At 44.4% G+C, this 23,186-nt stretch overlaps 1 protein-coding gene across 5 annotated transcripts; it reads right to left on the bottom strand.

Moving 5' to 3' along the window:
* Positions 1 to 11,033: 11,033 nt before the first annotated feature.
* Positions 11,034 to 22,868, bottom strand: CHAMP1 (chromosome alignment maintaining phosphoprotein 1). 5 transcript variants are annotated; one of them, XM_040584622.1, is made up of 2 exons: positions 22,494 to 22,868; positions 11,034 to 14,746 (listed from the first exon to the last, which is right to left on the bottom strand). In XM_040584622.1, exon 2 carries the CDS (start codon positions 14,684 to 14,686, stop codon positions 11,816 to 11,818), a length of 2,871 nt encoding a protein of 956 aa, XP_040440556.1. In that variant the 5' UTR covers positions 14,687 to 14,746; positions 22,494 to 22,868; the 3' UTR covers positions 11,034 to 11,815. The 5 variants fall into 5 exon arrangements, with proteins under 5 accessions (XP_040440556.1, XP_040440555.1, XP_040440554.1 ...); XM_040584621.1 differs by lacking the exon at positions 22,494 to 22,868 and adding an exon at positions 21,887 to 22,199; XM_040584620.1 differs by lacking the exon at positions 22,494 to 22,868 and adding an exon at positions 16,665 to 21,869.
* Positions 22,869 to 23,186: the final 318 nt, after the last annotated feature.

Here is a 23,186-nt window from a genome sequence, read left to right as displayed (position 1 = left end):
GTGGCATACCTGCACACACCATCTTCTGGGGCCTCAGCTGGTTTTAGGAGAAATAAGTGACCATCTGGAAATACACGTTAAACCATAAGCCAGTAAATATGGTGGTTTTTCCTACCAGAGTATTTTGCATACACAAACAAATGCTACCTGGACCCTGTGTACATTTAGTGTTGCCTGTAAAGTGGTTAAATTCATGCTCATCATCATTCTTTAAATGACTATGCCACTGTAATCAAATACATAAAATGATTAATGCTAACTTAGGTTCGTGAATCAAGAAGGCACTATAGTTTCTGAGCACAGATGAGACGGGAAGATGTGTTTAAAATAAAAATATATTGCAATGTGGGATAGGGGGAGTGCACAGTAGAATAAGAAAAACAAGTAATATAAAGAAACGCAAGATGTATGATTCTTAACAGATTCTTAAGATTCTTCCTTGACAGAATCAATGTAATCAGCCTGCTCACTGGTAATACTGCCTTTCCTTTGGGCCCAGCTCAGCTGCACCCAGAACGGGACCCGGGTATGTGTGTACTGCAGCACGATTAACAGAGAAGGTGTTTTGAACTTCTTCACCAGAGATCCACATTCCTGAGAACCGGTTTATCATCAGGACCCACCAATGTGCCAGCCTGATCGCTTCAGCCCACATCTCACATACTCCATTCACACCTTCTATGCCACCCATGACTCAAGGCAGGTGGCAGAGACAATACTGTCAACCTCAACTGTTAATGTCAGAAATCATGTCCCACGGAAAATAACATGAAAAGGCAAGGACCTTATGAACTCAGCTAGCCTGCAGGGTTTTGAACAATTTATGCATCACATGTGAGAGCAAAACCAACTCTAACTGAATTGCTGAAGTACAGCCACAGTGACATTTAAGAACTGCCAAACACATTAACAATTGTATTTGGAGACCAGCAATTTTACTCTGTGCTCCACCCAAGAAACTGGAACAGCACTATTTGCAGTCATGATTATTCTTAGCTAAGTTGCCATGGAACAAAGCCTGGTTAATCCTAATGGACTGATTCAGGAACAATCTCTCTTTCTAATCTTATTGCCTAATTCTTTATCACTCCCATTAGGCTAGTATTTATCCAAGATACAAGAGTACCAAGATTTTCAAGGAATTGTCATTTCACTGTGTGGAGTGGTAGCAGTACGGTCCTATCACCAAGAATAATAACGGATGTTTTTGTTTTTGAAGCAGGCAGAGCAAAGACTTTTTCTTTCCAGAAGCAGATTAAACCTCCACTGAATTTTCCATGAATTCATAGGATTCAGGACACATGAATTCATATGTTCCTTTGAGCCTTGGAAATTACAAACAGTCAGTCAGGGATATCTTCTCATTTGCCAGCCAAATGAATGTTTCAGAGAATATGTATATAATAAGACAGGTGGGATGTTAAAAGAAGATACTGTTTTTTGTTATCCTGATGCCAGCTTCACAGCCACCTTGTTTCTACCACCTGTGCACTAGACTGACCTCTTCTATTTACCAACAGCAATACATAAGCCTTGACTTCAGATACCTCACAACCCTCCTGGAAACTAGTCAAGAACTGGTATTTGTGCTAGCATCCCTCAGTGAAGGCAGGCAGCCCAGCAGTACTGCAGCAGCCTGCGATGGATGGCCCCCTGCTGCAACCAAGTCCATGGGGTGAAAGCTCATGCTATGCCGGTCACTCAGTTTCTCCAGGCTGTGTCATACAAGGGTATGGGAAGACTCTCAAGATAGCTAACTCATATATCAGGACACAGCTCTTAAGAGCAAGTGTGTGTAAGTACCGTGGGGAGAGGTGAATTCTTCATGGCTTTTTTGAGAATTGATATCGCAGGAATTAAATCATGGCCAGGTAGCAGAAAGGAGGTACTTCAGAAGACAACACCATTCATGTTTGCAATTTGCCTCACAAAGAAACACATATACAAAGATTTCTTTGAATAAATCCCTGGAAAAAATCATGCAACCTTCCTACGCACAGAGCTAAGCTTGCAGTGATTAAAGCCACAGCAATATTTCCTTTAAAATAAATAGCACCATAAGGTCACTGCAGACACCACCACTCTGTTGTCTGCTAGATTATAGGCAACAACGTGATTTAGTTTTAAAGTATCTCCTCACTGGAATAAATCCGAGAAAGATATTAAACCCAGCCCTGACAATAGAGGTATTCAAAGTGAATGAGTGTTTTGATGAAACAGATGGTAACCGTAATTAACTTTGGCATTTTCTCCCATAAACCACATAGTTTTAACTCAATTAGCTGGCCTTTTATTTTTTTAATTAAACAAACCCACTTGCATCTAATCAACCACCAGTTTATAGCCAAACAATAAAGTAGCCAGTTTTAAGAAATCTGGATAGGATACAGCACAGGCCAAGAGCCATCAAAGGCTTCAGTGCCTGCTTTCTCTGTGCCGGCTCCAGTGCAGGCAGCCCGGCAGCAGCCCGGCCGCCGAGGCATGGCTCTGCAGCAGCCAGCTTCCCTCCAACCCCAACAGCCCCCCCCCAGGAGCTGGGGTCCTATCTGTTTGTTTACATTAAACATAAAGAATGCACCCCGCAGCTGCTGCAAAACAATGTAAACTCTGCTGTGCAAGCCAGCGGCAGCGGTTTAATTTTCTGTTACTTATCAGCAGAACTGGAAGCTTCGCTTCAGCTATTTGGACATAAACGTGCTGACAGAAACCAGAGCAGATAAATTAGCCCAGTTCTGCTGTAAATGCATAGGTATTTGAATCCTTCCTTGCTGCTTCAAAAACACAATGAAGGCTATGCCAGCAGTCCCGCCTAAGGTAATTTATCACACTTATTTTGTCAATTTATCTTGCAGCAGAAGATCATTATTTAAAAGCAGCATTCGCTTCCAAGTGATGTGACCCTCTTTGGTGACCGCTTTTAATACAATTAAAATGTCCCTATGGCTTTACCTGGGTTTCTTTAGTGGGAAGTTACATTTCAAAGGATTTCTCACTGACAGGTTCAAAAGATCAAATCATGAAAGTCTTCTGACTTCTTCCTCCTGATGTTTTATGCAATGCCTTAGTATGGATGTGTGCTAGAGAAATCTGAAGGTGAGGGAATTAAGGATTTCTGATTTTTTCTTACTGTAAGTGAAGCAGGAAGGTTCTCATGGCTGAGGCAGCACATTTGTGTTCCCCCTTACTTTCATTAAGACATTATAACCATGTCAAAGCCAAGTTGGTCATTTGGCTTATTCAGTTTCATCACTGCCCAGAGTAATGAGCACAGTGAGAAAAAATGCTGGAGCCAGCCCAGACCACAGAGAGTCAATGTAAAATAATGAAGGAGAAAAGTTTCTGGGCTTGTTTGTATTTTATATCTGTAAACAGCTTTTGCCTCAGTAAGTCAGCAGTGCACAGCCTCACTCAGGCAAACTTCCTTCAAGGGGACATTTGACTGCAGATGAGCAGGCTGCATCTGAAGGCAGTGTCTCGGAGCACAGTTGCTTTGCTGCCCATCAATAGCCAAGAAAACGTGGTCAGTGCTGGAAATGGAAACATTCCAGGGTAAGTCAGGCCGGCAGTACCACCACCTTGCAGGCAGATTTCCTACAGCAGTGCCAGCCATGCCTGGATTTATATTTTCAGATTTCCTGCTCAGAGGCTGCCCACTCTCTGCACAGACTTGGAGAAGCTTAACCTGAGTCTAAATCTGGCTTCTCACTGGCATCTTTTTCATCTCACTCGTTCCCTCCGGTGCGTTTCTGTGTGACCATCACTCACCACCCTCCCCTACGTGAATTTTGGGCAAGAAGCTGTGCCAGGTTCTTTCACAAAAGCAGCAGGGACCAGCTGCAAATGCTGTACGAGCAGGACTTGTGGGGAGTGCTTGTGGCCCTGCTTTACCCTCTCAGCCTCTGGCGGTCAACAGGTCTGAGATTTTAAACCCTCTCATCAGTCAAAGGCTGTGTCTCTGTTGTGTGCACCAGCCACTGTGGACTGTACTTAAATCCTCTTTGCACTTGCAGAGCTTATCCCCAGCACAGGTCCCCTGCACAGAAGGCTGGCATTAGGTGGTTTTGAGTACAGCCTGGCTCTTCAATACCACCACGCAAGGGCAGGCTTCCTCTGTAATTCCTTTAGCATTTGTTCTTATCAAGATGAGAGAAGTACTGACCTAGGGAACAAAAGAGTGGCTATTTTTTGGAGATTACATAAGCGTTTAAAACAACCTTGTAAAATAATGCACGTGCTATGGGAATGGGATAACTGCACAGCAGGGAAGGGTGTCAAAAGAAAACAAGGAAGTGTTTTAAAACAGAGGACTCTGGATACTTTGGCGAGGAAATTAGTCTTAAAAGGGCCAAAACTAATTCACCATAACAAAGAGAAAAGCACAGAGCTATTTCTGAACATATCATTGAAGTATCAGTATTCTGTATGTGTATTAAACATGTTTGAAAACTATGCCTTAAAGCTGATCTACTAATAAATTGCTTTGTAGCTCCCTCTAATGGGTAACTTCACCAAAGCCAGGTTCAGGGTAGCAGTGAGCGATGACGGGATAAAACAGCGCTTGGTGTAGCATAACATGAAGATCTTTGTGGTGGAGTAGTTGTCATGTGCGCAAAACAACAACGCTGTTATCAATCCCCATCCATCCGTCATTTTATTTTTATCTCAGTAGATATTACAGCTCTTCAAAAGAGCTTAAAGGAAGAGTGAACCAAGTCAAGAGGCAAGGCCCCACAACTCCAGTGGGGTGGAAGTGCAGAAGCCAGTCAGGCTGCAGGCAGCAGCACGGCAGTGCCCGCTCTGCATCCTGCATCCTGCACCCTGCATCCCGCGTGCTGCACCCTGCATCCCGCGGCAAGCTGCACTGCTTAAGACAAGCTGCACCCAGACACGTGAGCCCCGCATGGGGGGCACACCACCATCCAGAGAGCTGAACCGTGGTTTATAATGCTTTCATTAACAGAAGAACAAAAAGCATCAGCTCTAGCAAGGTTTGCAGCCTAGGAAGTGGCTGGCATCTTCCCTGCTCGCTGCCAGTTTTCCCAGCACTGAGTCAGGCAGCCGGCGTTCACCGAGCAGGCTGATGAACACGTTTCCCAGACAAATTTCCCTGTAGCTCCAGCAGAGGTCCTGCCTACCCAAGAAAGGTGTTGCTGAACCAGGAGCAAATTAAAAGAATCTTATAATGAGACTGAAAAACGAAAGACATGATATAGTAATGCACAAACGGCAACGTCAGAGTTTTAGGATTGTTTTAAATGTGATTGCATCCACTGTTAAAGGAGAAATTCACACAGATGTGGGTACTGCTAGGCTTACTTTAATCACAACTCAGAGTTGGGCCAACACCTCAGTGATTGGCAAAGGGATGCAGCACAGCTTATATACACTAATCAGATCATTAGTCAATGTCCGAGGCTTTAGATGTTTCCTTTGGTCTTATCAGCTCTGGAATCCATCACCCAATCTCGTCCCAGTTGATTCATCTATTTGCTTCCAGCCTCTGCCTCGGTTCCAAGGTTCTCCTTGGATCATAATCTTCTTTCTGCCTGCTTTAACTCACACAATCTTTCAAGCATGCTTAGTCTTTGAACAAGCAATTCTTACTCACTATATTAATTTTTCTAAAGCCATCTGTGTTGCAGAAAGCACCTGCGTAAATAAAATGATCATCTATTGTTTTCCTATTCTCCTACAGCTTAATTTGACTGGGTTTTAAACCAGCCTTGGATTAGGGCTATACAAGGGCTGAGGCCTGGTTACACCAGTTAGCAGCTTTAGCACTTTAAATTTCTTGATTCAAACTACATTTTCTTTAACATCCACATTGAATTAAACAATTAATTATAAAAATCCATATATTGCAATTGAAAGAGAAGCCAGAATTCCTCTTGTGTAAATTGAAATGTACACCGAAGTTTGCAACACAGAAGCGTGGATATTCACACTAATCTTTTCTAACACTTCACACTCCTGTGGTTGCAGCTAACACCACGGAGATTAGCACAGTCAAAAGGGGGTAAAGTCTGTTCAGTTTCCAGTTCTGAAAATTGTTTTAGCTCTGAGATCCTCAGGAAGTCAAACATGAGAGAAAGCTGTAACAAAACAATCTCTTACATCTGAGCAAGTGATACTCGCAAAAGCCACATTTTATTTGCACACATATATCAATTTCTGTCCAGCGCATATTTATCTCACAGGCATATGAGGAACATTTCGTTTGTTTAAGGGTTTATTTGTGCCAACTCCAACCTGCAATTAGCCACAACAATTATTTCTTTTTAGGAGAAGGTAATATTCCATATTGGCAATTATTTTTAATGCTGACTTTGAAAACAAGATGCTGCTTTAGAATCAGAGGAAGAGTAATAATGGACAGTAGGCTCGGTACAGAGCAGAACAGCACCTGAAAATGAGGAAAATAGTATTTCACAGTTCTAATCTTGGGTTTAATCCCCACAGAAATAACAAATCTATGCAGCAAAATATTTGAACTTTGAAGAATAGCATTAACATTCAAATACATGTTGATTTGCCTCACGTGATGTAGAAAGCATTTCATTTAAGAGGGAGGCCTGAAGCTCAGCTGCTACAAGTCCCAGTTTTTTCTACAATTAATTTGCTTATTAATACGAGATCAACCAATAACATTAACATTATGTAAATGTTCATCATGTAAGAATTCTAGCGGTTACATTCTTTACTGTGAGGGTGGTGAGACCTCCACAGGTTGCCCGGAGAAGCTGTGGATGCCCCATCCCTGGCAGTGTCCAAGGCCAGGCTGGATGGGGCTTTGAGCAACCTGGTCTAGTGGAAGGTGTCCCTGCCCGTGGCAGGGGGGTTGGAGCTACATGACTTTTAAGGTCCTTTACAACCCAAACCTTTCTGTGATTCTACGATTGCTTTAATCTAGAGCTTAAACAATGTACTCATACACCTAGACAACTATTTAGATACTCTTTGGTATGCTGACAGAAGATGAAGTATTTTGTTACTGAAAGAAGTAATTCTTGCAAGAATCTCTTCCCAAATATCAAATGAAGTTGTAATCTGTGACAGAAATGGACTTTGCTGAAAAACACCTTATTTCTCTGCAGAAGACTACTTTTAATTTGATTGAATGCTTGTGAAAATACACTTTAAAAACATGACTGGACATTCCACGCAATTATTCTCCCTTTTCTGCAAGAAAGAGATGAAGGTAAATTTGTATTGCACATGTGGCCACAGCTAATTTACCTGAAAAATTACATTCTTCTGTAACAACAACATCCTCTGGTGTTTCTTTATCCTGTTTCCATTTTGTACTTTCCACCAAGCATTCTCCATGAAAAGGACTCAAACTTGCATCCTTCCAAGCATACACAGAAGAGATTCCTCTCCAAGGATGGGGATTGTATCAAAGGAACTGCCGTTTTCACTGACATCTTGCCTAGAAGTTCATACAGAAGCATTTTCCCAATCATACATATAATTACTAAAGTAGCATTCTTTAGAAACTCAAGAGAAACTTCATGTTGATTATTGTGAGTTATACCCAAGTACATATAGAGGATACCCTACAAAGTCAGGAAATTATTTCACTATGCTGAATTTCATTAATTTGTATTATTTTCCACTGCAAGAATAATATTTTTGAATACTTGGGAAACAGAGAAAAGTAATCTTCACAGCCTTTTGTATTGTCATGAGTAAATCCTTTCTACTGGCTTTTAGGTAACTTCACTCTTTCTACACTGAACTACAGCCACAGGACATACAAAGCAGTAAGTTCACAGAATGCATTCAAGTTATTTATATACACATGGTACGGAGTTAACTCCTTAAGTCTCTTTAAGTTTTACAAAATAACATCGAAAAATTAGTTATTTTATATATAATTTTTCAGTGTTAATTATACATAGGATGCTTGTGTTTCTGATCTTTAGAGTTAACTGAACAACATCCATGTGGCAACCCTGGTTGGGTAATGCTGTTAGTTAAAAAGCAACTGGGTCTACTCCTCTTTTGACCAAGAAGTCCCTTAGAAACTGGGGTGTGTGTGGGGGTGTGCCCGTTTTTGCCTTTTTTTTTTTAATACATGTAAACCTACAGGAAAGAAAAGGCAAAGTATTATACATATGCTGTGAAAGGTTCATATACATTCCGTATTTTAAAAGCACACAATCATGCTTTTGAAGTCTGTCACAAAGCATATACAGAAAGGTTAGCAGTCATGTGGAACCCTACATCTTCATCTATTTGCTTTTCAGTTTCATATTCACTTTGGCAAATTTTGCACTCTTGAGTTTTAAATTGATTTACCCAACTCTGATACTTGTTTGAGCAACCTGTCTCATCCCCCATGGGAAGTAAGCAACAAAAATGTTCTTACATGCTTATACTTCAGAAAACCAATTATTTGACCAGAACTTAAAGTTCCTCCAGAACAGGTCACAACAACAGCTCTACTCTTCCTCTCTCTACTCCTTTTAAAAATACAGAAATATGAGCATAGCAACAGTTGTGATGACCTCATGTCTACATCAATAAACAGGCATAATTAAAAAAAGCCTCCACAGTACAAAACTATGAAGTCATAGGCAAACCTTCAATAATTGTATTTTCTACAAGATTTTCTGCTTCTAAAATTTCATGAGCTTAAGCATTGATATAGTAATATACAAAGAGAAGGAAAGGCATTTTAAATATATATAACCTGCTATATCCAATCCCATTATTCTCAAGCATGATGAAAAAATCAGGATATTTACAAAAATCCATTAAGAATCCAAGTTTAATTGTACTCATCTCTGTTACTGAAACAAGATTCTATTCCTGCCCCATTCCAGCTGGAGCTCTACACTTTCTCTACACTTTAATACACTGTTCCAAACAGGCTTCTCATTTTTTGTCTATCAAAGTAATTACTTCATAGCTGTATGCACCACCTGTGAGCCACTGTGTGGGCTAGTAATACTGTATTTGGAGTTTTTTTGTCTACGACATTTCACAGCATAGGCTATATAAATAGCCTTTTTTTTTGGGGGGGGGGGGGGCAGAGAGGGGCAGTAGGTAGAGTTATCTTCTTTATATCTAAGGTCTGTCATTACGTTTTTCTCAGGCAGGAGCAGCCCCCAGGGTTGAGAGAGGGAAGGAACTGCAGTTTTCTGAAATACCTATACTATAAGTAAACTTTGTGTTTGCCCCAGTTACTGCCTCCTGACCTGATCGTGCTATTTCCCGAGCAAACCACCTCCAAAGGAAATGTGAAGTTAGAACTACACAGCACTGACCCCAAAGGGTCCCTGTGCCAAAGAACAGGAGTAAGAGGGCAGCACACAACACTGCCAGCTTTGATGAAACGCCCCAGTTACTTAATATGCTGTACAATTTCCAGAAACTGCAAACCTCTGTATTTGCTTCATACTCTAACATATGAAACAAAATTACTAACAATTTTAACTGAAGTTATTTCAGAGAGTATCCAAGGACTACATTATAGCATTAAGCATATTCTTTCACTGGAAAATCTTGAAGGGCTTCACTTGCAATTCTTTCGTATGTCAAAAAAGAATGATCACTGTTTCTACTCAGGAGGATTCATCCTTCTCCTCAGTGTCTTTAATGGGTCATCTGAAAGGGAAACAATAAATCCAGTCTGATCTCTCTGTTGGCGTCTTACACATTCCTTAGAGAAATCAGTTAAATGAGTTCAGACTCCAGCAGATCCTCCCACACATCTTAAAGATCTCAAACTAGCATTATGTAAGGGAATGGTGAAAGAATATTTAGTCTGGACAAAAACAATACACAACAGAAACGCCCTTTGACTGCCACAACACTTTGACAAAACTCTGTACCAAGACAAAAGGGGAAGAGCTCATCATGTCTGAATTTAAAGAGATTCAATGCCCTAACATCAAGAGAACTCTGAAAGTTCTTCTCCCAGAGGTATAAAGTACACTTTGACAGCTCTAAATCCAGATAAGAATCAAGTAGTCAGGAAAAAAAATATGCAGAGAAACAGCATCAAGCCTTGATGATGCGTTCCCAGAAATCAAGGAAGTTAGCTGGTGCAGAGCAGTGAGAAATATCCATCAGTAGTGAGACACTGAACTGTAAAGGTGACACGACTTCCAATTCAAACAAACCTCTCATTTCTTCCTTTTATTCAAATAGCATAAGGCATCTTTTTAACCAAATGACTGTGCCAAGACTGACAAAATGACAGGAGAAAAGCAGCTTTTCCATGAAGTTCAGTACACTAGCAGAGCCTCACTAGTCAAATGCTCTTTTTCAGATGTATGTACAGTCACTCCTGGGGGTGGGGAAATAATTCTAGAATTCTAGTCTGGACACCATGAAAGGAAGCGAAGGACACTGGACTTGGCAGCATAAGAGTGGGTTTGGTCCCGTGCGAGAGAACCCAGCAAGGAAGCTTACTCTTAATAGGCAGCACTGAGAAGTCACTAAAGAGAAGAGCTTTGAATGCTTTTTTCCTTCCTTCCAGAAATCCTCTTGAAACACAAAAGGTATCAGGCACAGGCCTCAATCAGATCAATCTGAAGCTCTTCGGTAGGAGCTTACACCTGCAGAGTTTTGATTATTATTTATTTAACACTATCACCCTCATATTCCAAGCCAGTATTTACAACAGCTTAAGTCTAGGCACAATTTAGCCTGAAAAGAAGGAAACTTCCCTTGTGCTACCGCCACTGCAAATCTATACTCCTGCTGAATTATAAAGTACTTGTGGTTTTTCAACAGTTAATATGCAAATAGCACAAAAGCAAGCATGCTAAATAACAGTGCATAAATTCCTGTTTTCCATGTCTTCCCTCGTTTATGTCTGATGAGTTTTTCTGAAGCTGACAGGAAATTTTGGCTAACCTTGCTTTCATAGGCTGATGACTGGAAAGATGAAGTATTCAGAGCAGACCCTGCAGGATAATTTTGCATCTCCTGTTGCTAAAGATACTTAAAAGACAACATGTTGAACATGAAAGGTTTTTGTTCTTGATTTGAGAAAAAAAACAACCAACAAAAATGGCCAATGCCTGTTTGGTTTTCTTTTTATTGTTAAAACATTAAAGCATGACATTTCACCAAATACAAGAAATTTAGGGATTTTCTGATGATAAAAACATCTGAATCATCAAGAGAAAGTGTTGAGCTATACATAGTCTGGCAATAATCCATCAATTTAACGTATATTAGTACATGCTTAAAACATGGCCAAAATACAGAATCACAAAATAAGTACCTTGGATGCTTCCAAATCTGAGACAAGTCAGTCAGAGTGCAACAGATTTCCAACAAATGACCATATACTCAGTTACAACCTCAGGGTGGAATTATTCCAGAAGGGTTAGCAGTTTCTCATGCCTGGCTCATTCACATTCAATTTGGGGAGAATTTTAGTTCTGAGAATTTGATAAAAACATTTTGAAAAATACAACATTTAACAAATGTGAAAAAACAAGTTCAGTCTTCACAGGAATATATGGATTGCTTGTCACTCCAGTCCTTAATTGCCTGTATGTTTTACAAATCTTTACAAAACTAATTTGTATCCATTTTGGTTTCAAAAACATAGTACATCGGAAAAATAAAATATGACTCTACTGATGGGTAATACAAAGACATGAACACGTATTTAAAATTACTTTTGAAAGTAGATCATTTCAGTAATACAGCTATAAGACAAGTTAAACATAGTACAATAAACCATGCATCTTCTGACTTGTCAGATCAGCTAAACTACTCTGTTAACATACAGCAACACTTTTGAACACTTCTGTAAATTCAGCTTTTCTAGCACAAGGAAAAAACCAGATTAAATCTGTTCTTCAAGAGGTTCAAAGCTGTCCAAGTGTTTTTTAGGTGTATCATCACTATGACGGCTTTGGCAATGGGTTAAGTGTTTCTTAAAGCCTCGGGGAAAATTAGATTCAAAATTACAACGCGGACACTTCAACAAACTTTGACCATGAGCAGCAACATGGTTTTTAAGAAGAGACTCCAAGAGAAAAGCTTTGCCACATATTTTACATTTGTATGGGCTCTGAACATTATGCTTGTTAACTAAATGGTGCAAGACGGCACCTTTTTTCATTGCACGACAGCAACAAATTTTGCAATAATACTTTCCCTTGCCACGCTTCATGTATTTTGCTATTTCCTCCTCAGAGATGAAAGCCTCCTTCTCTTCAGTAAACTGCAGCACGCACTGTGGCTGCATGGGAGTAGTTGCATCTATTTTGCTCTCTTTGCCGTAATCAGATGACTCCATATCATACTGCTCTTGGTCACTGTTGGATTCTTGCTCCTTTATCTCCATCGAGTCCATCTCTGTTTTTCCGCACTCACTGCTATTTAGTTCAGAGTCCGAGTTCTCCTGGTTTTCCTTCTTCGGCTTCTTTTTTGGGCATGAATATAACATGTCTTCTGGTGATTCTTTGGCTAATATTGATTGTTCATCCTGTGAGAATAAATCATCCAGTGGTTTCTGATCATCTAAACTGTGAGAAAGAAAGTCACTCTCACCAGACTCACTAGGTGTCTGGGGCTCGGAGGAAAAACCTGGAGCAGACTTGTGAGACTCGGAAAACAGGATGTTCTTCTGGATTTCAGAAGGTACAGTAGTTTCAGCATGTCTCTGGACATCAGAGGATAAAGCAGCAACAGGCTTCTGCATCTCAGAAAATACAGCATGCTTTTGAACATCAGGGGAAACAGTAGATTTCTGGGAGTCGGTAAAAACAGCTTGTTTGGGGGTCTCAGGAGAAACAGAAGGAAGAGGTTTCTGGGACTCAGTAAATAGGCCATGTTTCTGAATTTCAGGAGAAGTAGATTTCTGAGACTCTGGAAAGGAAACAGATTCCTGAACTTCAGAGGAAATGGGAGCGAGCTTCTGTGCTTCAGAGAATAGGGCATGCTTCTGGACTTCAGAAGAAACAAGAGCTGCTTTCTGGGCTTCAGAACACAGGGCATGTTTTTGGCCTTCAGCAGAAACAGCAGAAGTAGACACCTGATTCTGGGGCTCAGAAAAGACAGCACGTTTCTGGACATCAGCAGAAACACCGGGATTAGACTTACGAGACTCTGGGAACAGAGCTCTTTTCCGAGGTTCAGGGAAATGCGCCCGTTTCTGAACCTCAGACGAAGCAGCAGAGGTGGATTTCTGAGTTTCAGAAAAATACATAGACTTCCGGGACTCAGAGAGTTTCCAAGAGTCAGGAGATACTGAAGCGCCAGGCTTACGGACCTCAGGAAAGAAAGAGGGCTTCCAAGAGTCAGAGGAAACAGTGTGACTAGACTTCCGAAGATCAGGAGAAACAGGGGGAGAATGCTTCCACGTGTCAGGGGACAGAACAGGTTTCCAGCCTTCAGGGTAAACAGATGAGATGGGTTTCCACGGCTCAGAAGAAACAAGAGTAGACTTCTGGGATTCAGAAAAGGATGTAGATTTCCACGAGTCAGAAACAAGCCTCCTAGGTTCTGGCGACACAACGGGGCCAGGCCTTCGGGACTCAGGGGCAGACCTCCGGGATTCTACAGACACTGACATGGCAGGCTTTGGAGCCCAGGGAGATACCGTGGAAGACTTCTGCACCTCGTGAGGTGTGGATCTCCACGGCTCTGGGGAAACAGTCGGACCAGGTCCCCATGACTCTGGCGAAACTGCAGGAGGCGGCCGCCGGGTTTCGGGAGAAGAAGCAGAAGCAGGCCTACGCATTTGCGAAGGATGCCTTCGGGGCTCAGGAGAGCCAGCTGGGGCATACCTTCGTGGTTCAGGGGATACTGCTGGAGTGGGTTTCTTTGGCTCTGGTGACACAGCTGGGGAGTATCTGCGGGGCTCCGGAGACACAGCGGGAGAATGGCGACGAGGCTCCGGTGATACAGCGGGAGAATGGCGACGGGGCTCTGGAGACATTGCTGGTGAATGACGACGAGGTTCTGGAGACACAGCTGGGGAATGCCGACGAGGCTCTGGAGACACAGCCGGGGCTGGCTTCTGTGGGTCAGGGGACACAGCAGGAGATGGCTTCTGTGAGTCAGGGGACACAGCAGGAGATGGCTTCTGAGAGTCAGGGGACACAGCAGGAGATGGCTTCTGAGAGTCAGGGGACACAGCTGAGGCTAACTTCTCTGGATCTGGAGATGTGGCCTGGGCTGACTTTTCTGGATCTGGGGACATGGCCTGGGCTGACTTCTCTGGCTCTGAGGAAGTTGCCTGAGCTGACTTCTGGGGCTCTGGAGACACTGAAGATTTCTGAAGCTTGGGGGAAACAACAGGTTCAGATTTGGGGAGCTCAGGAGAAACAGTAGGTTTGCGCGACTCAGGGGAAAGGGTAGGCTTCTGTGGCTCCAATGCAACACTTTTTTTGGAGGAATCTGAATCTCCTTCTACCTGTTCTTTCTGCCCCTCATTCCATTTCTCAGGTGCTGCATGCTGTGCTGTGATGTGATAATATACGTTGCAATACATCTTGCTGGTAAAGAAACATTTGTGGCAGTGAAACAGTTTTGCACTTTTTTGATAAAATATAAGTTTACCCAAACCGGCGGCATCCATTTCATCACAATACTCTGGGTGTATGGTACCCATATGAATTTGTATGTTTTCATAGTCCGTTCCTCTGAAGCTGCAGTGATCACACTCTAAGCGCTCTGTGGTTTTACGTAGGATCTGCAACATGTCCATTTTCAATTGTCAGTAACAGTTTTCACAGCACTGCACCTTTTAAAGAGGAATCTTCAGTTCCTGCAATAAAGGAAAAAAATCTGTATATTTAGTTGTCAATGTTAATTCCTAAATAACTGCATGTGCTTTTTTTTACACACACCCCCCCTTCGTTTTAGAAAGTGTAAATTTTGCACAGGTGCTAACTACTTCATAAAGAAATCCAATCATAGGTGTCTCCAACTTCTGCAAGTCATTTTACATCAGTAGAACTTGAACAAAGCTACTTAACACAGGCCTTCCTAACTAAGTAAAACAATCTGCAAGCAAATGATAAGAACCCAGGTAATGAAGAGCTAGGTTTACGTTTCCTTTAATAAATGTGACTTGCTTTCTCAGTTGTCTTCCCAGATTTTAAGTGGTTTTATTTACATTACACATGTAAACTGAAAACAAAAAGTACTTTGAAACAGTGCCACTGCGATAAAGCCATTTCAAAACCACACGTTCACCATAAAATTTCAAAACAAATTAGCTGGTTTTGACAAAGACAGAAAAAATTTCAAGGAAACAGCAGCTTAAAGCCTAGCCCTGTTTTTGTCTGTTAAACACTGTTTTCCTTTCACTAATTACATGAAAAACAAAAGCTGCTGCTCATAAAGACTTTATCCATTATGAAAAGAATTTTTCCATTCCATTATTTCATGACAACAATGACAACAAAAACACCATTTAAGAAAAAAAATAGCAGTGACTTTTTTTCCAGTTGGTGTAGTTGACAGCCCTCTGTATTCAAAACATTGTTTGCCTTACCCAAAGAGAAAGATGGAAATTTCTCAAAATTACTGGGTTTGCAAGACCTTAAAAAAAAACCAAAAAAAAAATCCACAAACCCCAGAAATACAGAATCTCAAATACAAATAATTTTTAATGATATGGCTAGATTCCACTATTTCCAACAGAATTTACCCTGATCGGTTACTGCAATAAGCAGAAAACCAAGTCTAACCATATTCTGTAAGTCATTTTCACATAAATGTGGGGGGTATCTCTATGGGGAAAAGGAATATTTAGACATCTATGTGAAATGCACATAATCTTCTTGTAGGTTCAAATTAAATGTTGTTACATGATTATCATGCTAAGCTATCAATCTGATTTTGGGGGTCTTCTAAGACACTGTTTCAAAACACACAAAAAGTTTTGTGCAATTTTAACATTAATTTTCCTGTCTAAATATATAGTAGTCTACCAATGAATCTAAACATATGCATCCAAACCAAGTTTCCTTAATTTATTCCTAAAGCATTTTTACCCTGGTTTCTTATGGAAATGAGGCTTACACAAACACATTGCCCTACAGTCAATGTCAATCAAATTGGACAAAGCAACCCAATCTCATTTCAAATTTCTACGAGTTTCATGAAAATCAGGAACTGAGTAGAGAATAAAAGAAATGCCTCCAACGAGTTACTGGCTCTGTTTAGCCTGTAATCAATCAGTACATGAATGGTCAGTATGCAAATAGTCTTAAAAGATGCAGAACAAGCAGCGTCTGATTCAGCTTGTAATTGGGGGAAAAGGGAAGGAATTACAAATACTACAACGGTGAGCTGCTTTGGGTTTGGGGCAGGGAGAATATGAAAGCAAATTAGCAGTGCTACTAAAGGATGACACAGATACGGGGGGGGGGGGGGGGGGGGCACGGACAGGAAAGAGAGATTGGCTGAGGAGCAGCGGGGACAAACCGCTAAGAAATAAATGTCCTCTAGCTGAGCTGCTGCTCATGGAACAACTTCTTTGCAGGCACTACACACAAGCACTTCACATTAAATCACAGGAATACGTAGGTTTCCAATGGGAAAGTATGACGTGACCACAGACAGAGCTTTAAGAGGGATCCTGCTTTACATCTATAAGACAACTGAAGAGCATCCAACCACAGGCTAGCTACACGAGTCATAGTTGCACTGCTCTACAAATAGTGAAATGGAAGAACCTTTGGGGTATAAGTTGTAGCTCCTCAGCATTATCAGCAACCATACAAAAGACACATCAAAATGTAGTCCACACCGCAACCAGTGTTCACCACAAAACACTTCCAACATCTTATAACAAACCTTATATTCCTGTAAAAGATCAAAACAAAATGGAAAGATAACAGTAGTCTTCAGTGGCCTGCAACTCTGCAATAGCAAACAAATTGTCAACTGAAAAAAAACCAAAGCAAGCCACATCTTAACACTGCAAAAGACCTAAAAGTCTTTATGAATGAGGGTTTATTTTTTGGTTGGGGGATTTGGGGCGATGGAAAGAAAGGCAGATTTCAACTTGAAAGCCAAAATTCTGAATTGATCATATGAGCTAAAGAAATACGTTTTTTAACTAAATCACAGCAGAACGTAATTAGGACAATAAGGACATACAGCACTATCACATTTTCATGATTGAAAGGGAATTTGCCACTTCCAAAATTGGTGGTAATCCTGAATTTGTCCATCTTATTTTCCCTAGAAAACCAAAAAAGGCTTTTCCAAACTGAATTTATCATAGCTTACAACTACCTAACAAACTTTTCTACCCCCTTCATAATTTCTCTGCTCTTTACATGTCTAACTTGCTCTTTCTGCAGTTTTCTGTTATTCACTCCTCCCGACTACACTTCACCTCACCTCCCATCCTCTCCTTATATTCAGTCCTACCTTACTTTATGTTGGATATTTCCATTTTCTTTCCAAATGCAACAGTGAGAAGAAAAGGTCCCTGGCTTCCTTCCAAAAATTGTACAGGTTGCTGCTAAGCTTTTTTGACCAGGAGGTTACTCTGGAAACAGAGAAGTTACAGGCACTTCCTCATTTTCATCTCCAGACATCCAAGGGTTGACATTCAAGCCTTTAGCATAAGAAATAATATTATAGAGTTGGGGTTACTTTCTCTCACACTGCCATCGCTCACCATATTTAATTTTGTAATTTCAGCACACTGTAGCTGGCAGTCACTGAAGAAACTGCCTCTTCTGTTGAAACCTCTACTAAACTGAGGCACGCTACTGAGCCAAGACAACTCTTTAGTACCGCAGCACCTTAGGCTGTGACTCCATGGAATAGTAAATCTAGTTTTAAAATAGAATACAAAACTTGAACAGTGCTGAGCCACTATTAACTCATGCTATCAATTCAAAATTGTTGAAACACTTCTGCAGGAGTAAACTCTGAAATGTTGCCAGTTCACTTAGCACATATCTGAATAGCTAGTCTGTAAGATTCTTCCTGTCAATCCCTCCTGATCCCTTCTCACTTTGAGCTCAAAAGCCACTGTCTCTGCATAGCTTGCTCTGATTACTGCCCTCCTCTATACTCAAGTTTGCCACACAGATAACGGTCTGCTTCACGTTTCTCTTTGCTGTCAACTCCTGCATCAGAACTTGTTTCGCACTGGATCCTGCCTTGCCTAGTTGGGTGAAAGTTTTGAGAAACAGCATGTCACTGTTTTCTTAACAGGCCCTCATCAGCAGAGGCAGCCAGGCTAGAAACCATCTGCTCAATAACCAGGACCCCATGGCTTTGGGCCTGCACGAACTGTGATGTAATCTGTGCTCAGTGGTATCTTTTTGGCAGCACTAAAATGACGGACCACGCTTCCTCTGTGTAAATGCTTTACTACAGACACCAAAGGGACCTCCCTCTGCACTGCTCCAACTCAAACCCATAAAAAGGGTAAGGAAAGTAACTGGTGTGATCCATCTGGCAGGACGCCCCATGCATACTGCAGAGAACTTGACCAAATACTAAGTCCAAACATCAATCCAGCCATCTGAAGCCCTTTGAAGAAAAGTATGAATTTCAGAATGAAGATCCAAGTTGTCATGACGAGAGACAAGGTCCTGCATGAAACACAGCAGAAGGGAGATGGCCACTGGAGTATCTCTCAAGCCTGCTTGAAGACTCCTAGGAGAGACAAACAAGCTGCCTCCCATCCAAGTACGATAACCGCTGTGTAGGCACCAGGCCACTGTTTTGTTGAACACTTGCGAGACCCCACCTGTTTTGTAAAAAGGACACTTCAGCAGAGACCTCACTCAAACTCACAATTACAGGATATGCCATGCAACAGTGGCTACAGCTGCGGCTCGTGCTGCATGCCACTTTTAAGACTACCAAGCACACCGCAACCCTTAACCACTGTTTCTGTGTCCCCTCCCACTTTTCTCATTTTTCATGGCTGCACCACTGAGAAAACAAACACAGATACAGTTCAACAAAACTGCTTACCTATTCTGAGAACACATTACAATTACAGCAGAAACCTGAAGCCCTGCATTTATGCTTGTCCTGTGTTTGCATCCTACCTCCACCTCAAGACAAAGTACTAAGATTCAACTAAGGAGCTGGAGTTTGCAATACTAAACTTTAGCTTAAGGCAGCCAAGGCTCATTCAGAGTCTTCCTGAGACATGAATATTTCCACTGAAATCTACCTGAACAGGTAAGTGCTTCTGTCTACAAGCTCATTATATCCACAGATATCAAGCAGAGCCAACAGCATCAGCACCAGCTCAGCTCTTAGCTTCACTAAAAGTTTCTGCTGACCTGAAGTGACATAAATCAATGTCCATCACTCAGGCTAAATAAAAGCTGCTTGAACAGACCCAGAGATCTCAGCAGTGGGACCACAACCAGTGTCTACTGCTGCTCCATCAACCACCTCTCCCCATCCCCCTTCTTTCATGCATGTCTAGAACCTACATACAAAGGCTCCTACCACCAGGTCTTTCCTCTCTCCGCAAAGATGCTGAAGATCCTTACGCCAATTCCTGTCCCCTATGCTGCGGTTCTGGCCATAACCTCCTCCACCATAGGAAGAGAAGAAAAACAGCTGAGGAAAAGGATCAGTAATGAGGACACATAGCCACCTGAGAAAAGAACAACCATCACTACTTTTCTTGCTTGATTCTCAGCATTCAAGAGGCTGAAGTCATAACTGGGTGGAAAGAAAAAGTACCCAAGAAGTCAGATGCAATGAGATAACTGCAAATTCTGAAGTCAGCTACATATACTGCAGGGCAACCACAGAGAGCAGTCAAACAGCATCAGCAATCTCTGCTGAGCTCTTGTTAGGCTGAAGGGTAGGAGTGGCCTAAGCTAAGGCACAGAGCAGACAGACCTCCTGGTATCTTCCCAGCCAGCACTTACAGCCAATTCAGACCCAATTCCTGGATTCGGCATCCCATCACTCATGAGGATCCCACTAAAGATTAAGCTGTACTTCCTACAGCCTCTCAAAAACCTCCCAGTGGTAGAAAGAAATGTGCAGGAAATACTGTGTGCAAGAAAGAATTCAACCAGGGGATGGCACAACACCTACTATGGCAGCTAACAAGATGTCTCCACTTCTCAACTCCATTCCAATTTCATAGCTACACGTCTACTACTCATTTCAGGGGTTTTTTTAATAAACATATTATACACCCAGTGTTGCAACATTTAATATATCCCTTCGCTTTTCCTCTACAGTGGATAAGCTGTGATTGTCATGAGGCAGTGCCAGAGGGAAGCAACCAAAGGCTCAAAGCTAAAGATCCAGACTGCCTATGAGCACAGAAAATTACAGATCGCTTGTAGCATTACATGTACGAATTCAAAATACAGCAACAAGTAGACTGTCATATCATTCTTCAAAATCAGACCATCTTGGTTCTCACTGGCAGAAGGATCTGTATCTCTTTTCCTCTTGATAAAGAATCAAGCCTGGTGAGACACAAACAGATAATGAAGACATGCAACACACATCAATGATGCCAGCACAGCTGGGAAAGAATTCAAGAAGAAAGCTCTCTATTTTCTGTGATTCCCCACAACCGCATTGGATTCCCTGTATCAGTTGCTACACAGGTAGGCTGGCATTTTCATAAGCCTTGGAAGTTTCTCGCAGGCAAGCAGTTCAGCCATAACCTCTATCAGCGAAGAGGGTAGATGGCAAAGTCAGCTCCCAGCACAAGCAAGCTGGATCCAGCTGCATCACTGCCTCTAACAGGAGGAGATCCGGAGTATTGCTGTGTTTAAGCAAAAGGAAAAATGACATGTTCTTGCAGTGCCAATAAGTAAATGGCAGCCTGGTGGCAACATGATGCTTCTCTTGAAGCTACATCCCCATGTTGTGACTGACAAGAAACAGAAGTTTAGCTCCCAGAGGCAGCTGCACACAAAACGTCCTCACAGCACTGCAGAGCAGGGACCTCACAACACAAACAGCAGGTAAGGGGGGCACTTCCAATGCACTGTGACCAAGGCAGGCAGCGCTACGCTGCTGCTAATCCAGCAGCGTCCACAGGAATCCAAACGCATCCTCACAATTGAACTCCCAGCTACCGGCCAATCTATTTGGGCTAAGTTCTGCCAGCAACTATCGCTGAACTTAATAACTACACACCTAAAAAGGCACAAATACCCTGACCTGACCCCGCACTGAAATGGCGAGATCCGCTGTGAGAACACGTGAGACCCCAGATCCAGGCAGGAAACGGCTGTATTAACGTGGTTCCGTTTTGAGGAAAGGTTCAAGTCAGAGGAGAGCTGCAAAGTGACAACACTTGATGCATATGCAGATGACTTAAGAAATACAAAGTGAACAGAAATGCAACTATTTTGCAAGATTTCCATCTCTGCTAAGAGAATGACAATTTTACACACCAACATCAGCTCTTAATTAGATCTAACTGTCTAAACCGTGGAGTAGTATCAATATACCTACGGCAGATTTGGGGTAGGAAACATTTCCATGTACTTCCGATAGGGCTAATGCCAAATTCATAATTCCACATAGCTAGCTTCCAAAATGGCCCCAGAAACCTCATTTCTGCAGTGCTGAACCCGAGCTAATGAAGTGCCACTGGACCCGCCAGAACACTCAATCCAGTCGGAAGCTGTGAACCAAGGTTGTGAATCTTGGTGACACCAGGCTAAGAATTCCATTCACATTATCCTGAAAGCAACGGAGGTTCAAACGGAGATTATGGAAGAGTATAACTTCTAACAGCGCTGAACTGTTAACGCAACTCCCCCTCTGCACAGGCGAGCATTAAATCCGCCCAACACCCGCACCAGCTACTACAGGCTCCCGCAGCCCACCTCTAGGCTCCGAGAAGTGCGTGCGGTTAACCCACGCGCGCCTTCTCCGGCTCAGAGCTCAGCTCCAAACGCCGCCAGCAGCCGACTCGCCTCACCCGTCCCTAAGGACGCCGGCTCGCAGCCCAGCCAACGCGCTGAGCCCTCGCTTCGCTCCTCGCCGCGGTTGCTGTCATGGCCGTGGACGCGCCCGTGGGGCGGGGGGCTCGCTCTCCCGAGCCGTCCCGCAAAAGCCGAACCGGCGCCGCGCTCCACCTGCTCCTCTCTCCGCCGGTTCAACTTTCGTTCGCCGAGCGGGTGCCTGAGGCCCGGCCTCCCGCAGGGCAACCGGCTCGGCCCGCGCCCGGCCCTGCCGGGGCCGCCCCCCGGGGCCGGGGGCCGCGACGCCCGTCCATTCATCCCCGCCCCGCCGGGCGCCCCCCCCCCGCCCTCCCCACGCGCGGCGCCGCCACTCACGCCCCGCCGGTTTTGTTCCCCCGCGCGGGCACCGACCGCCGCCGGCCCGCGCGACAGCCCCCCCGCCTCCCCCCCGGCGGCCGCCCGCTCCCCCGGCGCGACGCCGCGGCGGGGGCTGGACAAGGGGAAGGCCCAGGCCCGGTGCCCAGGGGGAGGGGAGCGGGCCGGGCCCCGGCCGCCCGCCCGCCCTGTGCGTGCGCCGGCGGCGGGAGCGGGGGCGGCGAGGGGGATCCCCCCGCCCGCACTCACCGCTGAGGCACCTCTGGGGCGGCGGCGGGCGCCGGGCCGGGCGCACCCCCGCCGTTGGCGGTGACGGCAGCAGGCCGGGCCGGCAGCGCTCGCGGGCTCGGGCCGCACGAGGGGCGGGGAGTCGGAGGAGGGGGAGGGCGAGGAGGGGATGGAGGAGGGGATGGGGGAGGGGAAGGGGGGGGCTCCGGGAGGGGGCGCGCGGCCGAATAGCGGCCGCTTTATCGCTCCCCCGGGCCCGCCCGCCGCCCAACCGGAAGCGCCGTCGCTGGGCGCAGCCCCGCCCCGCCCTACCGCGAGCCCGTCGAGACAGCGGCGCGCGGGCTCGGTCACGTGCCGCTGCCCTGACTGAGGGGAGGGGGCCGCGGCGCCTGCCGACCCCCCCGCCGTCCCGCCGCGCCGCCGGTCCGTCACGCGGCCCCCCCCCGCCCCGCCCAGCCGGCAGGGGGCGCCGCCGCACCGGAGGGGCTCGCCCCGGCGGCGGCCCGGTGCCGCTCGCGCTGCGGGGGGGGCCCGCCCCCGCCCCGCCCGGCGCCGCGGCCGCTGGAGGGGGCGGGGCCGCCAGGCGCCGGCGGAGGCCGCTCGTCGCTGCCGTTTCCCGTGGCCGGCGGGCCCGTTGCAGCCCAGCCGCTTCCTGCTACCCCGCACCGTTAGGCCCCGCGGCGCCTCATCGGTGCTCCGCTGCCACAGCCCCGC

Source organism: Falco naumanni, chromosome 2 (genome assembly GCF_017639655.2).
Source record: "Falco naumanni isolate bFalNau1 chromosome 2, bFalNau1.pat, whole genome shotgun sequence".
Lineage (NCBI taxonomy): Eukaryota > Metazoa > Chordata > Aves > Falconiformes > Falconidae > Falco > Falco naumanni.
The sequence above is the reverse complement of the archived record's forward strand: the minus strand, read 5'-3'. Positions and strand labels throughout refer to the sequence as shown.